General features: G+C 39.3%; 2 protein-coding genes across 15 annotated transcripts in view; both read left to right on the forward strand.

The window, feature by feature from the left end:
* The window catches only part of LOC112148000 (kelch-like protein diablo), a 27,728-nt gene extending 18,788 nt beyond the window's left edge, over positions 1 to 8,940 (forward strand). Inside the window, exons 6-10 of one of the 2 annotated variants that reach the window (XM_024274750.2) lie at positions 2,761 to 2,904; positions 3,183 to 3,316; positions 4,993 to 5,204; positions 6,907 to 7,013; positions 8,442 to 8,940. In XM_024274750.2, coding sequence (XP_024130518.1) covers positions 2,761 to 2,904; positions 3,183 to 3,316; positions 4,993 to 5,204; positions 6,907 to 7,013; positions 8,442 to 8,517 — 673 coding nt within the window. In that variant the 3' untranslated portion in view covers positions 8,518 to 8,940. The remainder of the gene's footprint in view (positions 1 to 2,760; positions 2,905 to 3,182; positions 3,317 to 4,992; positions 5,205 to 6,906; positions 7,014 to 8,441) is intronic. The other variant, XM_036213684.1, reaches the window with a different exon arrangement.
* Positions 8,941 to 10,200: 1,260 nt separating this feature from the next.
* Positions 10,201 to 12,560, forward strand: part of LOC112147954 (potassium channel subfamily T member 1) — a 78,942-nt gene continuing 76,582 nt past the window's right edge. For 8 of the 13 annotated variants that reach the window (XM_024274659.2, XM_024274660.2, XM_024274665.2 and 5 more), the window contains exon 1: positions 10,201 to 10,514. In XM_024274659.2, coding sequence (XP_024130427.1) covers positions 10,448 to 10,514 — 67 coding nt within the window. In that variant the 5' untranslated portion in view covers positions 10,201 to 10,447. Of the gene's footprint in view, positions 11,652 to 12,560 lie in introns of all 13 variants that reach the window. The other 5 variants (XM_024274666.2, XM_024274664.2, XM_024274677.2 and 2 more) reach the window with 3 other exon arrangements.

Consider the following 12,560-nt stretch of genomic DNA (forward strand, 5'->3'; position numbering starts at 1 on the left):
CAGTTTATTACTGTGGGCAGGACTCGACATCTGCACCAGTTTCAGCTGTAGCTTAAATGAAGAAGCATCTGACTGGAGATAATAGCATCATTTCATTAGATTGTGGGGTAGAGGGTGTGTGCGTGGTCATGTCTATTGCTTTTAGATCTTTAGTTCTCTTTGCAGAAGCCCTTAAGGTTTCTATAGATCTATTTTTTTAGTACAAAACCAATTTTTTTTATCAGCTTTGCCAGTTTCTGAGTCACCAGCAGCGATGAGGCTCCACCGACTAATAACTGCCTAAGAAACAGATCCGGTCCTAAAAACTGCTTTATTCTCTATTGTCCTGGTAAATCACCACTAAACAAAAGAAAAGCCTTTATTTGTTTGAAAATACAAATTATTGAGGCTGTCTGTCAAACGTTTCCCAGATCGTAACGAAGATTTTTGATCACATGAGAGCTTTTAAAGTACAAACCTTGTCATCTGGTGCTAGAAACCGTTTTGTTGGAGAAGACGGTCAGTCATACAGGTCATGTGATCTCAGGATCTTCGTTCTTCAGGGACAGCTAGACTTTAAATCAGGGACCCCAACCCCTGGGTCACAGACCGATACCGCTGAGCCAAAGAAGAAAACATGATCTACATTTTGCTGTTTTCTTTCTGATCTGATTCTGTAGAAAGTTTTATTTTGAAAAACTTCTGGAATCTTTCCACCACATCTGACTCATTCTCTGCGCACGTCAAGTCGCTCGCTCACGTGTGGAACATCTATCTAATGCCTTCTAAAAGGGGCTGCACTGGCCGCTAAACTGAAACCTCTAAGCGAACAAGTTAACAAAAAACAAACATTTTCAGAGAGTTTCTTTTGGCAGAGAGAAATCATAAGAACCACCTTCAATTTCAGAATAATATAAAGCTACTTTTAACTGACAACAACCGGGAGTCTTTACTCCAAACGTGGGTTTATTGTGACATTTTTCCCCACATTATAAAAATATGGCAGAATATTCAGCAATCTGCTTTTAAATGTTTCGAGGATGCCGCTAATAGAGTTGCTCAAACGGCAGATTTGTGTTTGGTTTTTTTTTCGGTTTCAGTTACCTTTGTTTATTTGTTTGCACCTTAAAAACCAGAAGAGGCTGAAGTTGGCGTCTGATTTTTAAGCTTGCCCTTTGACCTTTCTGGATTATGGGAATATTACATTTTAATGGTTAATACATGAAATCTAGTGAACAAATAGTTTAAAGGATTACACAATCGGACAGTTGGAGGCTGACTCCACTCTCTGGCCAAATTTGTAAAAAATAAAAGGGGGAGGAGCTAGGAAGGCAGGCTGAGTGGGGGAGGTGTGGTCTGGATCTGTGATTGACAGTGAGGTTAGCTTGAGGTAAAGTACAGTCACACTGCATCTTTAATGATGGAGAGTGGTACCGAGTAAAGTGATGCCAGTTTTACCTCCACAGAACAGAATTTTTCTCCTCCATCACGTTATAAGGCTTATATCTGTCAACTATTTGGCAAAGACCAACAGTCAAAGCTTTAAAAGGCCCATTTGTTCAGGTAAACGGCCAAAAAAAGTTGATCTTTCTGGAGAACCCAACAATAATTTACTTCAGGCCTTTTAAAGTTATTTAAGCACATTTAGTTTTTGTTTGTTCATTTTGGAAGCAGCAATTCACAGCAGCAATAAATAAAAATAGAAAATATTCAATAAAAAAGAGAAATTTGACCTTGTGGGTTCTCCAGGGTTACAGTGATATTTTCCAGAGAAGGAAGATAGACTTTACCCTCAAAAGTTAAGGGGAAACTGGAGACTTCAAAAAGGGAAAATAAGAAAATCTGACAGCCGCTTCGGCCATATTCAGGCTGGTCAGTAAAGATATTGTCTGAATTAAATCAGTCTGCAGCCTGAAAAAGGTTGGGGACCACAGCTTTATCAAATCACCTAAAACAATGTTTTGTTTCTAATCGAAGAGAGAAGAAAGCTGGTGTTGATCCTGAACACCAGAATCCTGTCATAAAAACGACAATTCTACTAGAAAATGGAGCAAAAATAGGTTATACACATGCAATAAGTGTCAAGAGAAACTATGTTATTGATGGAAAATAAATGATTTAAAATTGTGAGGCCTTAAATGTTTTTTTATAACAGACAAAATGGGAGAAAGATTCGCATGAATATTGCTTTCTTCTAAGACATCTCTTTTTATTTGGGGTTTCCTTACTTTTTTGTCAAACGATGATGGGAAAAGTTTGATGTTTTGGCATCTAAATGTATAAAATCAGACAATTTTTATGTTAAGTGAAATAAGAATCAACATTTGTTCCCTGGAACAAAGTATTATAAAGTTTGAACCCATTAGTCCTGATTTGGTCATTCTTGACCATCATGGTGGTCAGCCTGAAACCTCTGGTTCTAATGTGGTTTGATGCCTGCAGCTCATCTCTGAAGACTATTTTTGTGATAACTCCCTCCTCTCCCAAATGCAAAGTTTGCCAATTAGGGGGAAGTGGTTGATGTGTGGTCCAGCTAAAAGCTTCACAAGCAATGGAGAGGATTTTAGCAGGACTTCAGACAGAGGCTGATGTTTATGCAGATGTCAACAAAAACCTCCTGCATTTGTTTCTCTAAAAGCTCACAATAGACACTTAAACATAAACATGTGCTGTGAAACCACGTTCTTTTTCATTTCTGTAAATACTCCAGTTATTACCAGCGGCTGATGTTGCCGTCCCAACCCCCCTGTGACCCCCGCCCACGCACGCTTTGATTTGCAGGTACAGCCCAGACTCAGACTGCTGGAGTACCGATGTAGCACCCTTGAGCAGCCCCCGCAGTGGAGTGTGTCTGGTGGCGATGGACGGGTACCTGTACGCCGCTGGAGGACATGATGGCTTTACCGCCGTGAATATTGTGGAGAGGTGCTGTAGAGTTGATGCTTTTAAGGTCGACGTTTCCACCACAGCGAAAGACAATCAGGCCGACGCTTTGGTGAAGCTTCTCATAGTTTAAAACCTGTGGTAATTCCCAAAAAGAAATGGAAATGTTGCAATAGAAATCATCAAAGGATAAACAAATTTGGATTCTAAAATCTGTAGAAGTTGCCATGCGTCTTTTCTAAGGCTCACACAGCAGCAAAAGCAGAACTGATTATATAAGGTGCTGCATTTATAATGTGATGACTGTTCATTTGTCACAGGTATGATCCACACACTAACGAATGGAGCAAGCAGCCTCCAATGTTGACCAGGAGAAGCAGAGCGGCTGCTGCTGTGCTGCAGGGCCACCTGTATGTGATTGGAGGAAATGATGGTGAAAACGCTCTGAGCTCAGGTGGGAGGCAAACACGCCCATCAAGCTACTACCGTATCAATAAACTTAATTAGTCAAAAGTGCTACCTTGTTACTAAAATAGAAGCTAAACTACAAATTAGCCCCCAAAAAACTTAACAGAAGCCAAATTAGCCAAAAAAGCTAGCTAGTTGCTTAAATACTAGCTAAATTCCAAAATACCCTAAAATTCCTCAATAAACCAAATTAGTCAAAAACGCTAGCCTGTTGCTAAAATAGAAGCCAAATTTCAAATTAGCATAAAAACCTTAGTAGATGCCAAATTAGCCAAAAACGTTAGCTTGTTGCTAAAATAAAAGCTAAATCCCAAATTAGCGTTAAAAAACGTCAGTGGATGCCAAATTAGCCAAAAAAGCTAGCTTGTTGCTGAAATACTAGCTAAATTCCAAAATACCCTAAAAGTCTTTAATAAACTAAATCAGTAAAAAAAAAAAAAAGAAACGCTAGCCCGTTGCTCAAAAAAAAGGTAAACTCTAAATTAGCCTAAAAAGCTCAGAAGATAACAACTTTGCCAAAAACGTTAGCATGTCAGCTAAACTACAAATTAGCATAAAAACATCAATAGATGCCAAATTTGCCAAAAAAGCTAGCACATTGCTTAAATACTTCCTTAACTCCAAAACCGCCTAAAATTCCCCAGTAATTAAATTAGTCAAAAACGTTAGCATGATGCTAGAATATTAGTTAAACTCATAATATAAAAAAGAAAAAAAAAACATAGCCTCTTAGTGTCAATAAAAATATATTTTGTCAAAATTATACAAGTTAGAAATGAACAGAAGATAACATCAGGCCATTATTAGCAATGAAATAAAACGATCTGGAGGGCCGGATCCGGCCCCCGGGCCTCGACTTTGACGCGATTTAGGGGCTCGGAGGAATATGACACCACAAACTATCAGCCCCCCCAGACTTATCCCCTGATATTCTGCCTGCACTTCATAATGGTGCTGGCTAAATCCAGGCCTATTGTTTTTTTTGTCTTAACGGACAATCAGACAAAGTACTATATGATATTTAATATGTGTTTAACTGTGCAGAGGAGAGAATGGAATCAATACAAATGAAAGTCAGAATTTATGAGCCTTGAGTTCACATACAGTCAGTGGAAAGGAGTTTTATCCTTTATTAATCCTTGACTGACGGACAGCAGCGAACAGGAACTTGATCAATTGTCCTGATATGCACGATAAAGGGCTTTTTTTAATGGCAGTAAATGCTAGTCTGACCTTTACGTCTGTGCATAAACTCGCATACAAACGTGCACGCTCCCCCCCCTCCCACACACATGTTCCTGCCCGCTGACCCTGCCAAAGATAAACACCGGCGACTCCGTGCTGCCGCTCAGCTCCAAACATTTCTGCCCGTGAGAAGCGTTTATCAGCAAAACTCTCATAACCTTTTCTGGTTCCCACCAAGTTCAGTCTATATTTGTCATGTTTTCAACAGAATCTAGAGTTTTATTGAAGAGCAACACAAAAAAAGACAGAGCGGGCATTTCCATTGGTGGCTTTTTTTGGATCAGTGCATCTAGAAAATCAATGAAACTTGTTGTCTTGGGCTTAAATATCCACTGTTTGTGTTACTCATACGCCATGTGCAGAATGGAAAGCTTTATAAATATTTTCTAACTTCTGACACCTTTGAATCTTTCCCAGTGGAGCGCTACGACCCTTTAGAAGGTACCTGGTCGGTCTGCTCCCACATGCTGAGCCCCAGGGAGAGCGCCGGCTGCGCCGCGTACATGGGACACATTTACGTTGCTGGGGGCAAAGACGAGCTCAACCTGAAGCTCTGCTCTGCAGAGAGGTTTGATCCTTGTGAGATGAGGTGGAGCTCTGTGAAATGCATGAGGAGCAAGAGAGAGAGTGTAAGTAAAAGAACTAACCTGATGAGAGCTTCACCCCTTCTCTGACTCAGGATCTCATGGTGTTTAGTGCAGATATTATAGATAAGATGAATGAAAGGACGTCATGAGAGGAGATCATCTGGTAAAGATTGCTCAAAATTATGAACTTCTGGATTCTTAGGTGTTATTCCAAGAAAAGCTGATTGTAAGTTCTACTCATAGACATGAACATCAGAGGACTCTTTTGTCTGGCCTACAATTAAACTAAGATAAGTAAAAACATTTCCAAATTAAAGTTGTGAGCGGGACTGTGCTCTCCGCCCCCTTTCGCCCTCAGTGGCCCCTTTTGACCCACCCTCACCAGCCCCTTTTAACCCGCCCTCAATGGCCTCTTTTGACCCGCCCTCACCTGGCCTCTTTTGACCCGCCCTTGCTGGCCCCTTTTGACCCGCCCTCACCTGCCTCTTTTGACCCTCCCTCACTGCCCTCTTTTGACCCGCCCTCACCTGGCTCTTTTGACCCGCCCTCACCTGCCTCTTTTGACCCGTCCTCACCTGCCTCTTTTGACCCGCCCTTAGTGTCTACTGCATGCCCCTCCCCCTCTTCCTCTGCCACCCTTGTCACAGCTACATGTAACATATTCGTATAAATAATATGTTTTATCTCCACAGCAACCATTTTACTTTTTGGTCTCCTTGGGGTGACCTCCTTGGCAACAGAGGTTTTGGTTAGCCATGCCCTCATTCCTTATTTGTTCATATCATATGTCTTATTATGTCATTCAGCTTGACCCAAGGATTCATGTACACCATTTTCACAATATTCTGCTTAAAAAAATGTTGTCCAAGCCATATTTGTTAGCTCGCTATGCGAACCCCAGTAAAAGTCATCAACTTCTAAATTCAACTGTTTTCTCCAGTAGCTTCTCAATGATGCTCAGTGAGTTAATCAAAACTGAGATTATGCAGATCTAGTTTCATAAAAAGAAAACAAATTTCTGGATTAAAAATGCAACATTCTCCACAGTTGAACTGTTTCTCAGAAAGCAAACCTACTTTTACCATTTCAAATCTGTCAGCTGAAAGGCGACGGATTAAAAACTATGTGTTTTTGTCTAAAAATATACACTTTTATAGACCCTTAGAATATAAACTTTTGTTATATTCGATCAAAGGAATCCTTTTAGAGACACAGAGATGGGTTTTAGTCCAAAACATAAGACCATTTTTTAAAAAATATGATCTTTTTCCTTTTTTTAAGTATAAAAATGATGGGTGCACATTAACGTCATCTGCATCAGAAATGGATCATCAGTCAGAAGAGAAGCTGCATTAAAGATGGAGGCCATCCCTTTGCTGAGAATCCTGTGCTAGCTTAAGCCGCTGAAATTGGTGTCATGCCCATCAACACAAACAGGTCCTGTGGTGCTTCACCCAGAAAACATCCCTATTTTGGGATTGAATATGTTCTACTGCTGCTGCCTGCAGGCTTCCTCTTCTCCCAGTGTGTCACAGCACTTCTGCTAATGAAGCATGCAGACGGGAAGAGGTGCTGTTCTGGTGGAGTCGCTGTTTGCCAGCTACAACTTCAAATTTGTCTCGTAAACGTGATGAACACATTATTTTTCTCATTGTTTTTTTTATTGGTTTTTAATGAGATTTCGGAGAACAAAACGAACATTTTGTCATTCTATTTAATGAAATTCTCCTGCTTTATGCTTCAGGTGTCTCTCGCAGTATTTAATGGCGTGTTGTTGGCTATTGGAGGACATGATGGAGATTCTGATCTGAAATCGATAGATATTTATGACCATGAAACCAACTCATGGAGGTAAGACATCTTTTTTGACCTTATGTGGTAGATAATCATTTTATAGATAAGTTTGTACTTAAAAGTCCCACTCTGATCATTTTATTTTCAAAGCGCTCCCAGTGTTTTTTTGAAATTATTTTTAGTTCCTGCATTAGGGGTGTGGAGAAAAAATAAATTCCGTGATATATCACGATACTTCATTTGACGATAATTGTATCGATTTAAAAGCTGACACAGCAATATTTCATTAATTATTGATCCGTCTTGCTATTTTAAAGTACTGGATAAACTACACTTGGCAATTTTTGAAACAAACAGCACTTTATTTTCCTCAATCATATTTGTAGAACTGTACTGTTTATGGCGCATCTTTCATATATACTGAAACATATTTTGTTGTGGAAATCAGACAAAACTGACTTTCTTTAAAAAACAAATATTTTTAATTTACCAACAGAAAAGCTCCATGAATCTGTGAGTAAACACAACTTATATATGAGATACAGTTACGGTCCTTCATGTTGTGATCATTAAATAACAACTTTATTACAGTGATCTATTATTCAGGTAGAGTATTTTTAGTGGAACATTGTTCTGGTACAGTCTTGGGAGATATCATGATACATATATCGTGATATGTATCGCCAGGGTTTTGCCAATACACATCCCTGTTCTGCAGTAGTTCATTAGAAATTCACCTCTGAGTTGTGGGCGGGACCTTTGGTGTGAAGTAAGTCCGCCCCCTTCCCATCATCCATGTATTTACTCACTCTCCCACTAGCTTACAGCCCCTCCCACCCCAATGTAACATTAGCAACTAAACAAAAACGGCGAGCAAAATCAGAGCTATCCAGTCGTGCAGTTTTGATCCAGATTCCAGTTCATGGATCTATGGATCTGTAAGTGGATGCATCAGAATGGAGCAGAGCTGGAAGCTTATTGGTCGCTGTTCTACCTTGTACGTCACACTTACAAACTTTATCAAACTGCATTTTTTTTCATCTGATTTACAACGATTTGAATACAAAATATTCAGAAGTGCTGTTTTAACCCTAATTTTCTTTGTTTCTTCCATCATGAGAAAAAATATGTTAAAAACACCAAAAATATCATTTTCATTGGTGTGGGTTTTTAAAATAACAAAAGTTCGAGCTTCATTCTTGTCCTTTTTGTGCCAAAAACAATCAGTTAATGACAGATTGACAAAGATATTTTCACAAATGTACTATTTTTTTGTTCGAATGACGTTGCATATATTGACTGCAAAAACAACGGCTTCTTATATGGAGCCAGACTGCGTCCTACAGCCAGACATGCATGGAATGACTCCATGATTCATCCAGCAGCCTCATGGACGGCTCCTATATATTATATATGCCTCTGGCTGCTCACTGGATCTGAGTGCTTCACTTCCTGAACCTCTTCTCTCTCTCAATCTGTTTTTAGATACTTTGGGAGCCTGAAGAGCAAGCATCCAGGCGGGAGAGTGGCTGTGCTGAGACTCAACACAACACTAATATGAATAAGCATAGATAATAACATGAAAAAGTGTCTAATGGACGCAGGTTTCAGCGGTGATGCAGAAGCTGCACAGAGGCTGAAGAGTTCTCCCTAAAATTATACACAGCTGCATTAGTCACAGATGACGGCTAATTCTGCTGAATGACTCCAAGCGCTAAATCAAAGCTCATTAAAGGTGACTAACTTTAAATTAAAAGTGTATTTTTTAACCTCATGAGGGCAAAAACATGGACTTAAAATGGAGTGACTGTGTCTGAGGATGATAGACTTAAAAAAAACAACTTGAAATTATTAAAATATGTTGAGAAAAATACTTGTCTTTTATTTAGACTTTATATTTTAGACCACGTGTGTCAAAGTCGAGGCCCGGGGGCCGGATCCGGCCCTCCATGTAATTCTATGCAGCCCTTCAAATAATTTAATTTTATTGTTAGTAATGGACCGATGTTATCTTGTGCTTATTTCTGACTTGTATAATTTTGACAAAATATATTTTCATGGTGGGTAAATATTGAAATTTGATGATTTATTGTTGAATAATATTAATTTATTCATTGATTTGTTCTGGAATAATATTCCTGCATTTTTATTATTTATAATAATGTTAAAAAGTCAAGGTTTTATTGTTTTAAAAGACTATTTTTGCATTACTAAGATTGTTTAGGCTGTTTAGGAGTTTAGCTAATATTTCAGATACATGCTAGCTATTTTGGCTAATTTTGGCTATTTTTTCTTTTTTTCTGTTTAGGAGTTTAACTAATATTTCAGCACATGCTAGCTGTTTTGGCTAGTTTTGGCTACTTTTCAATTTTTTAAGCTGTTTTGGGGTTGAGCTAATACTTCAGATACACGCTAGCTGTTTTGGCTAATTTTGGTTATTTTCATATTTTAAGGCTGTTTAGGAGTTTAGCTAATATTTCGGCTACATGGTAGCTGTTTTGGCAAATTTTGGCTACTTTTCCATTTTTTAAGCTGTTTTGGAGTTAAGCTAATATTTCAGATACATGCTAACTGTTTTGGCTAATTTTGGCTACTTTTCTATTTTTAAAGCTGTTTTGGAGTTGAGCTAATATTTCAACTACATGTAGCTGTTTTTTCTGATTTAGACTTTTTTTTGTCTTTTTTGCTGTTTTGGAGTTTAACTAATATTTCAGCACATGCTAGCTGTTTTGGCTAATTTGATAAATGTTTCCATATTTCTAAGCTGTTTTGGAGTTAAGCATATATTTCAGCACATGCTAGCTGTTTTGGATAATTTAGGCTTTTTTTTAGGTCGTTTTGGAGTTTAGCTAACTTTTTTTTAGCTATCAATTTCAGCATCTCCAGCTATCAGCACTAGCATTTTCAGCAGCCAAATTCACCTTTCAGCATTCACATTAGCATCACAGGTAGTAGTAATATATGTAGTTCTTAATTATGTTAAAAAGTTCGGGCTTTAAGGTTTTAAAAATTTAGTTTGCGTTTTCAATAAATGTTTATCTTGTTATGCCTGGGACCTAAGATTTGTTTTGGTTTTTTAGTTTGACACCCCTGTTTTAGAGAACTAGCCACACAAAAGAAAATGATTTCCTTAATTTAGGTCTAAATAAAGGATATAAAAACATTTTTCTTCCTTTTTTGATTTGTAAAATGTTATTTGATTTTCACTGCAAATCCACAATAAGCGGTTGCACAACAAAACCAAACAAACAAAGCACTAGGACACAGACATCAGTGGGAATCCTGATTGTCGGTGAGATACGCAACCGTGTGAAATCCCACTGTTGGCATGGGAAAGCATAAGTGGTTGTGTGGGCTTTAACATGATGACGCTCGGAGCCCTTTCCCCCTGGAGGATAATGGGTTGAAATGTGGTGAGGCTGAGCACAGGGAAGACACAAAGCCGCACGCTTCTCCAGAGGAAGCAGAAAACTGCTGCTTGTGCGCACAGAATGAATATCTTTTTCAATTTGAGGGGGACAGTAGTTAGACAAGTGGCAGAAGACAGAGCGGCTACAGGTAAGCTTTAAGAGAAAAAAAAACAGTTTGTGATTGTCGGACTGCATGCTTTCTGGATTTTTCAGGAATAGATATTTTTCAGCATCGCTTGGATGGGTTCTCTGGCAAAAACATCAGGAGGCTTAATATATTTCAATGTATATATTTAAAATGTTTCAATAATATTTTTTTTGTATAAATGCAAATTGATATTTTGTTATTCAGGGGATCGGTGTTTAAATATTGGGATAAAACTCCTTTAAAAAAATCAGAGGAAGCATCCTATTTGCTAAAATGATCAGTTTGATCGCAATGGACCAAAAAAAAAAAAAAAGACATTGATAGATATCTAGAATCTCCTTAAAGAGAGTTTCCTCTCCTCAGCCCCAGAGCTGAACTGTTTCTAACTTGTCCGGTAGATGGCGAGACGCAAGCGGGTTTGATTCCAGATTGAGACAAACGGCGGCGTCCTGCTGCTGCTGCTGCGTCCGAGGGATGAAAAGATGCTGATGCTGATGCGGAAGCGTGAGAGGCAGCAGGACCGCACGCGCTTCGGATGTCCTCTGTAGACGCGTCGGCGGAGGACCGCAGCGCGGGAAGCCTCGATCCCCGGCGCTCGTCCACGCTCAGGCGCGTTATATAAGGGCACCGGATGAAGGTTACTTCCGAGCGGACGACAGGAAGGCGCGTGGAAACCTCAAGTTTTTGACACCAACAATCTGCTTCCGCGAAGTGATGTAGTTCGGAAATCGGGAGTTACAAAGTTGTTGCTAAGCGACGGGGGTCCTGCCCCGCGTCTGGGGGCTGGCGCAGTGATATGTCCATCCAACTCCAGGTGTGTGGGAAATTTGGAATTTTCCAATCACCTCTTCCGTTCCGAGCGCATCGATTGACCTGTAAACTGCGACCATTCTGAGGCCAAAACATGCGCGACAGGCGGTGAATAGGACTGCTGGATGGTTTATTTTAAGGACTTGTGAGCTTGGATGGTGCGCTGGATTCAGGCGCGTGTCTGCGGAGCATGAGGAGACTCTGGAGGAGCTGCTTCGGCGGGAACCGTCGTGCGTGTGACAGCCAGATGCGTGAGCTCAGAGCAAAGAGCTTCTGTGTAGGATGATGGGACCCCGGATGGACGCGACTGCACAGCCAGGTAAACAGGTAAACAACAACAGGAGGTCGCGCGCTCACCTTGAACTCAATCCTGTTCACCCCAAACATGAAAACCACAATAAGGTCTGTTTTTTATAATATCAATCTGCGGATTCTGCATCGTTGGAATGAAAAAGTTGTTATATGTATTTTTCACTTAAATTTGCTCTAAATCTGAAACTTTTCCTCGATGAAAGTGATGGAAAGTGAACACTTCCGTGAGATTTGTGCGTAACTGAGATGTTGTGCGTGAATAGAGGGATTCAAGAGTGATTTTTAGAGATGTGCGTATGTATTTATGGTGTAATTTTAATTTGTTCAAGTGTAAATTCTATTTTGTATTATTTTTATTTTGTCTTTTTTTTTTTAACTTACGCACAAATCAAGAATTACGCAGAAATTAGGAAATACGCACCAATAAATCCAAAGTTACCAATCGAGAATTATGCAGGCATAATTTGGTGCGATAGTGATTTATCTCCATATTATATTCAATAATAAGCGATTCCTATTTAAAAATGATTTTAGCCTTTTCATCGAGTTTTAAAATAATCTTTAGTTTGAATCCCCCCTTTTTAAATCAAGCTTATGATCTTAAAGACACACTCCGAGAAAGATTGTGTTTCTGGTCTTTTAGCTTGTTTTAGTGGCATTTTTCTGACTTGATGGAAGACATATTGAAAAGGGAAATTCAGCTCAAAGTTGAAATTCTGATCCTTTGTTTGTTAAAATCGTAAATCAGGAAAAAAAAAAAAAATTTAAAAAAAGATTGCATTTGTGATGTAGAAAATACACTGGGCGGGGCCACAAGCTCTCAGCTCCTTTCTGATGCATCCACTTACTGACCAGTAGATCCATGAATCTTTGTTTTCCTCGACTGAGCAGTGATCTGGATCTAAGCTGGATAGATCGGGTATT

Source organism: Oryzias melastigma, linkage group LG9 (genome assembly GCF_002922805.2).
Source record: "Oryzias melastigma strain HK-1 linkage group LG9, ASM292280v2, whole genome shotgun sequence".
In the NCBI taxonomy this organism is placed as follows: domain Eukaryota; kingdom Metazoa; phylum Chordata; class Actinopteri; order Beloniformes; family Adrianichthyidae; genus Oryzias; species Oryzias melastigma.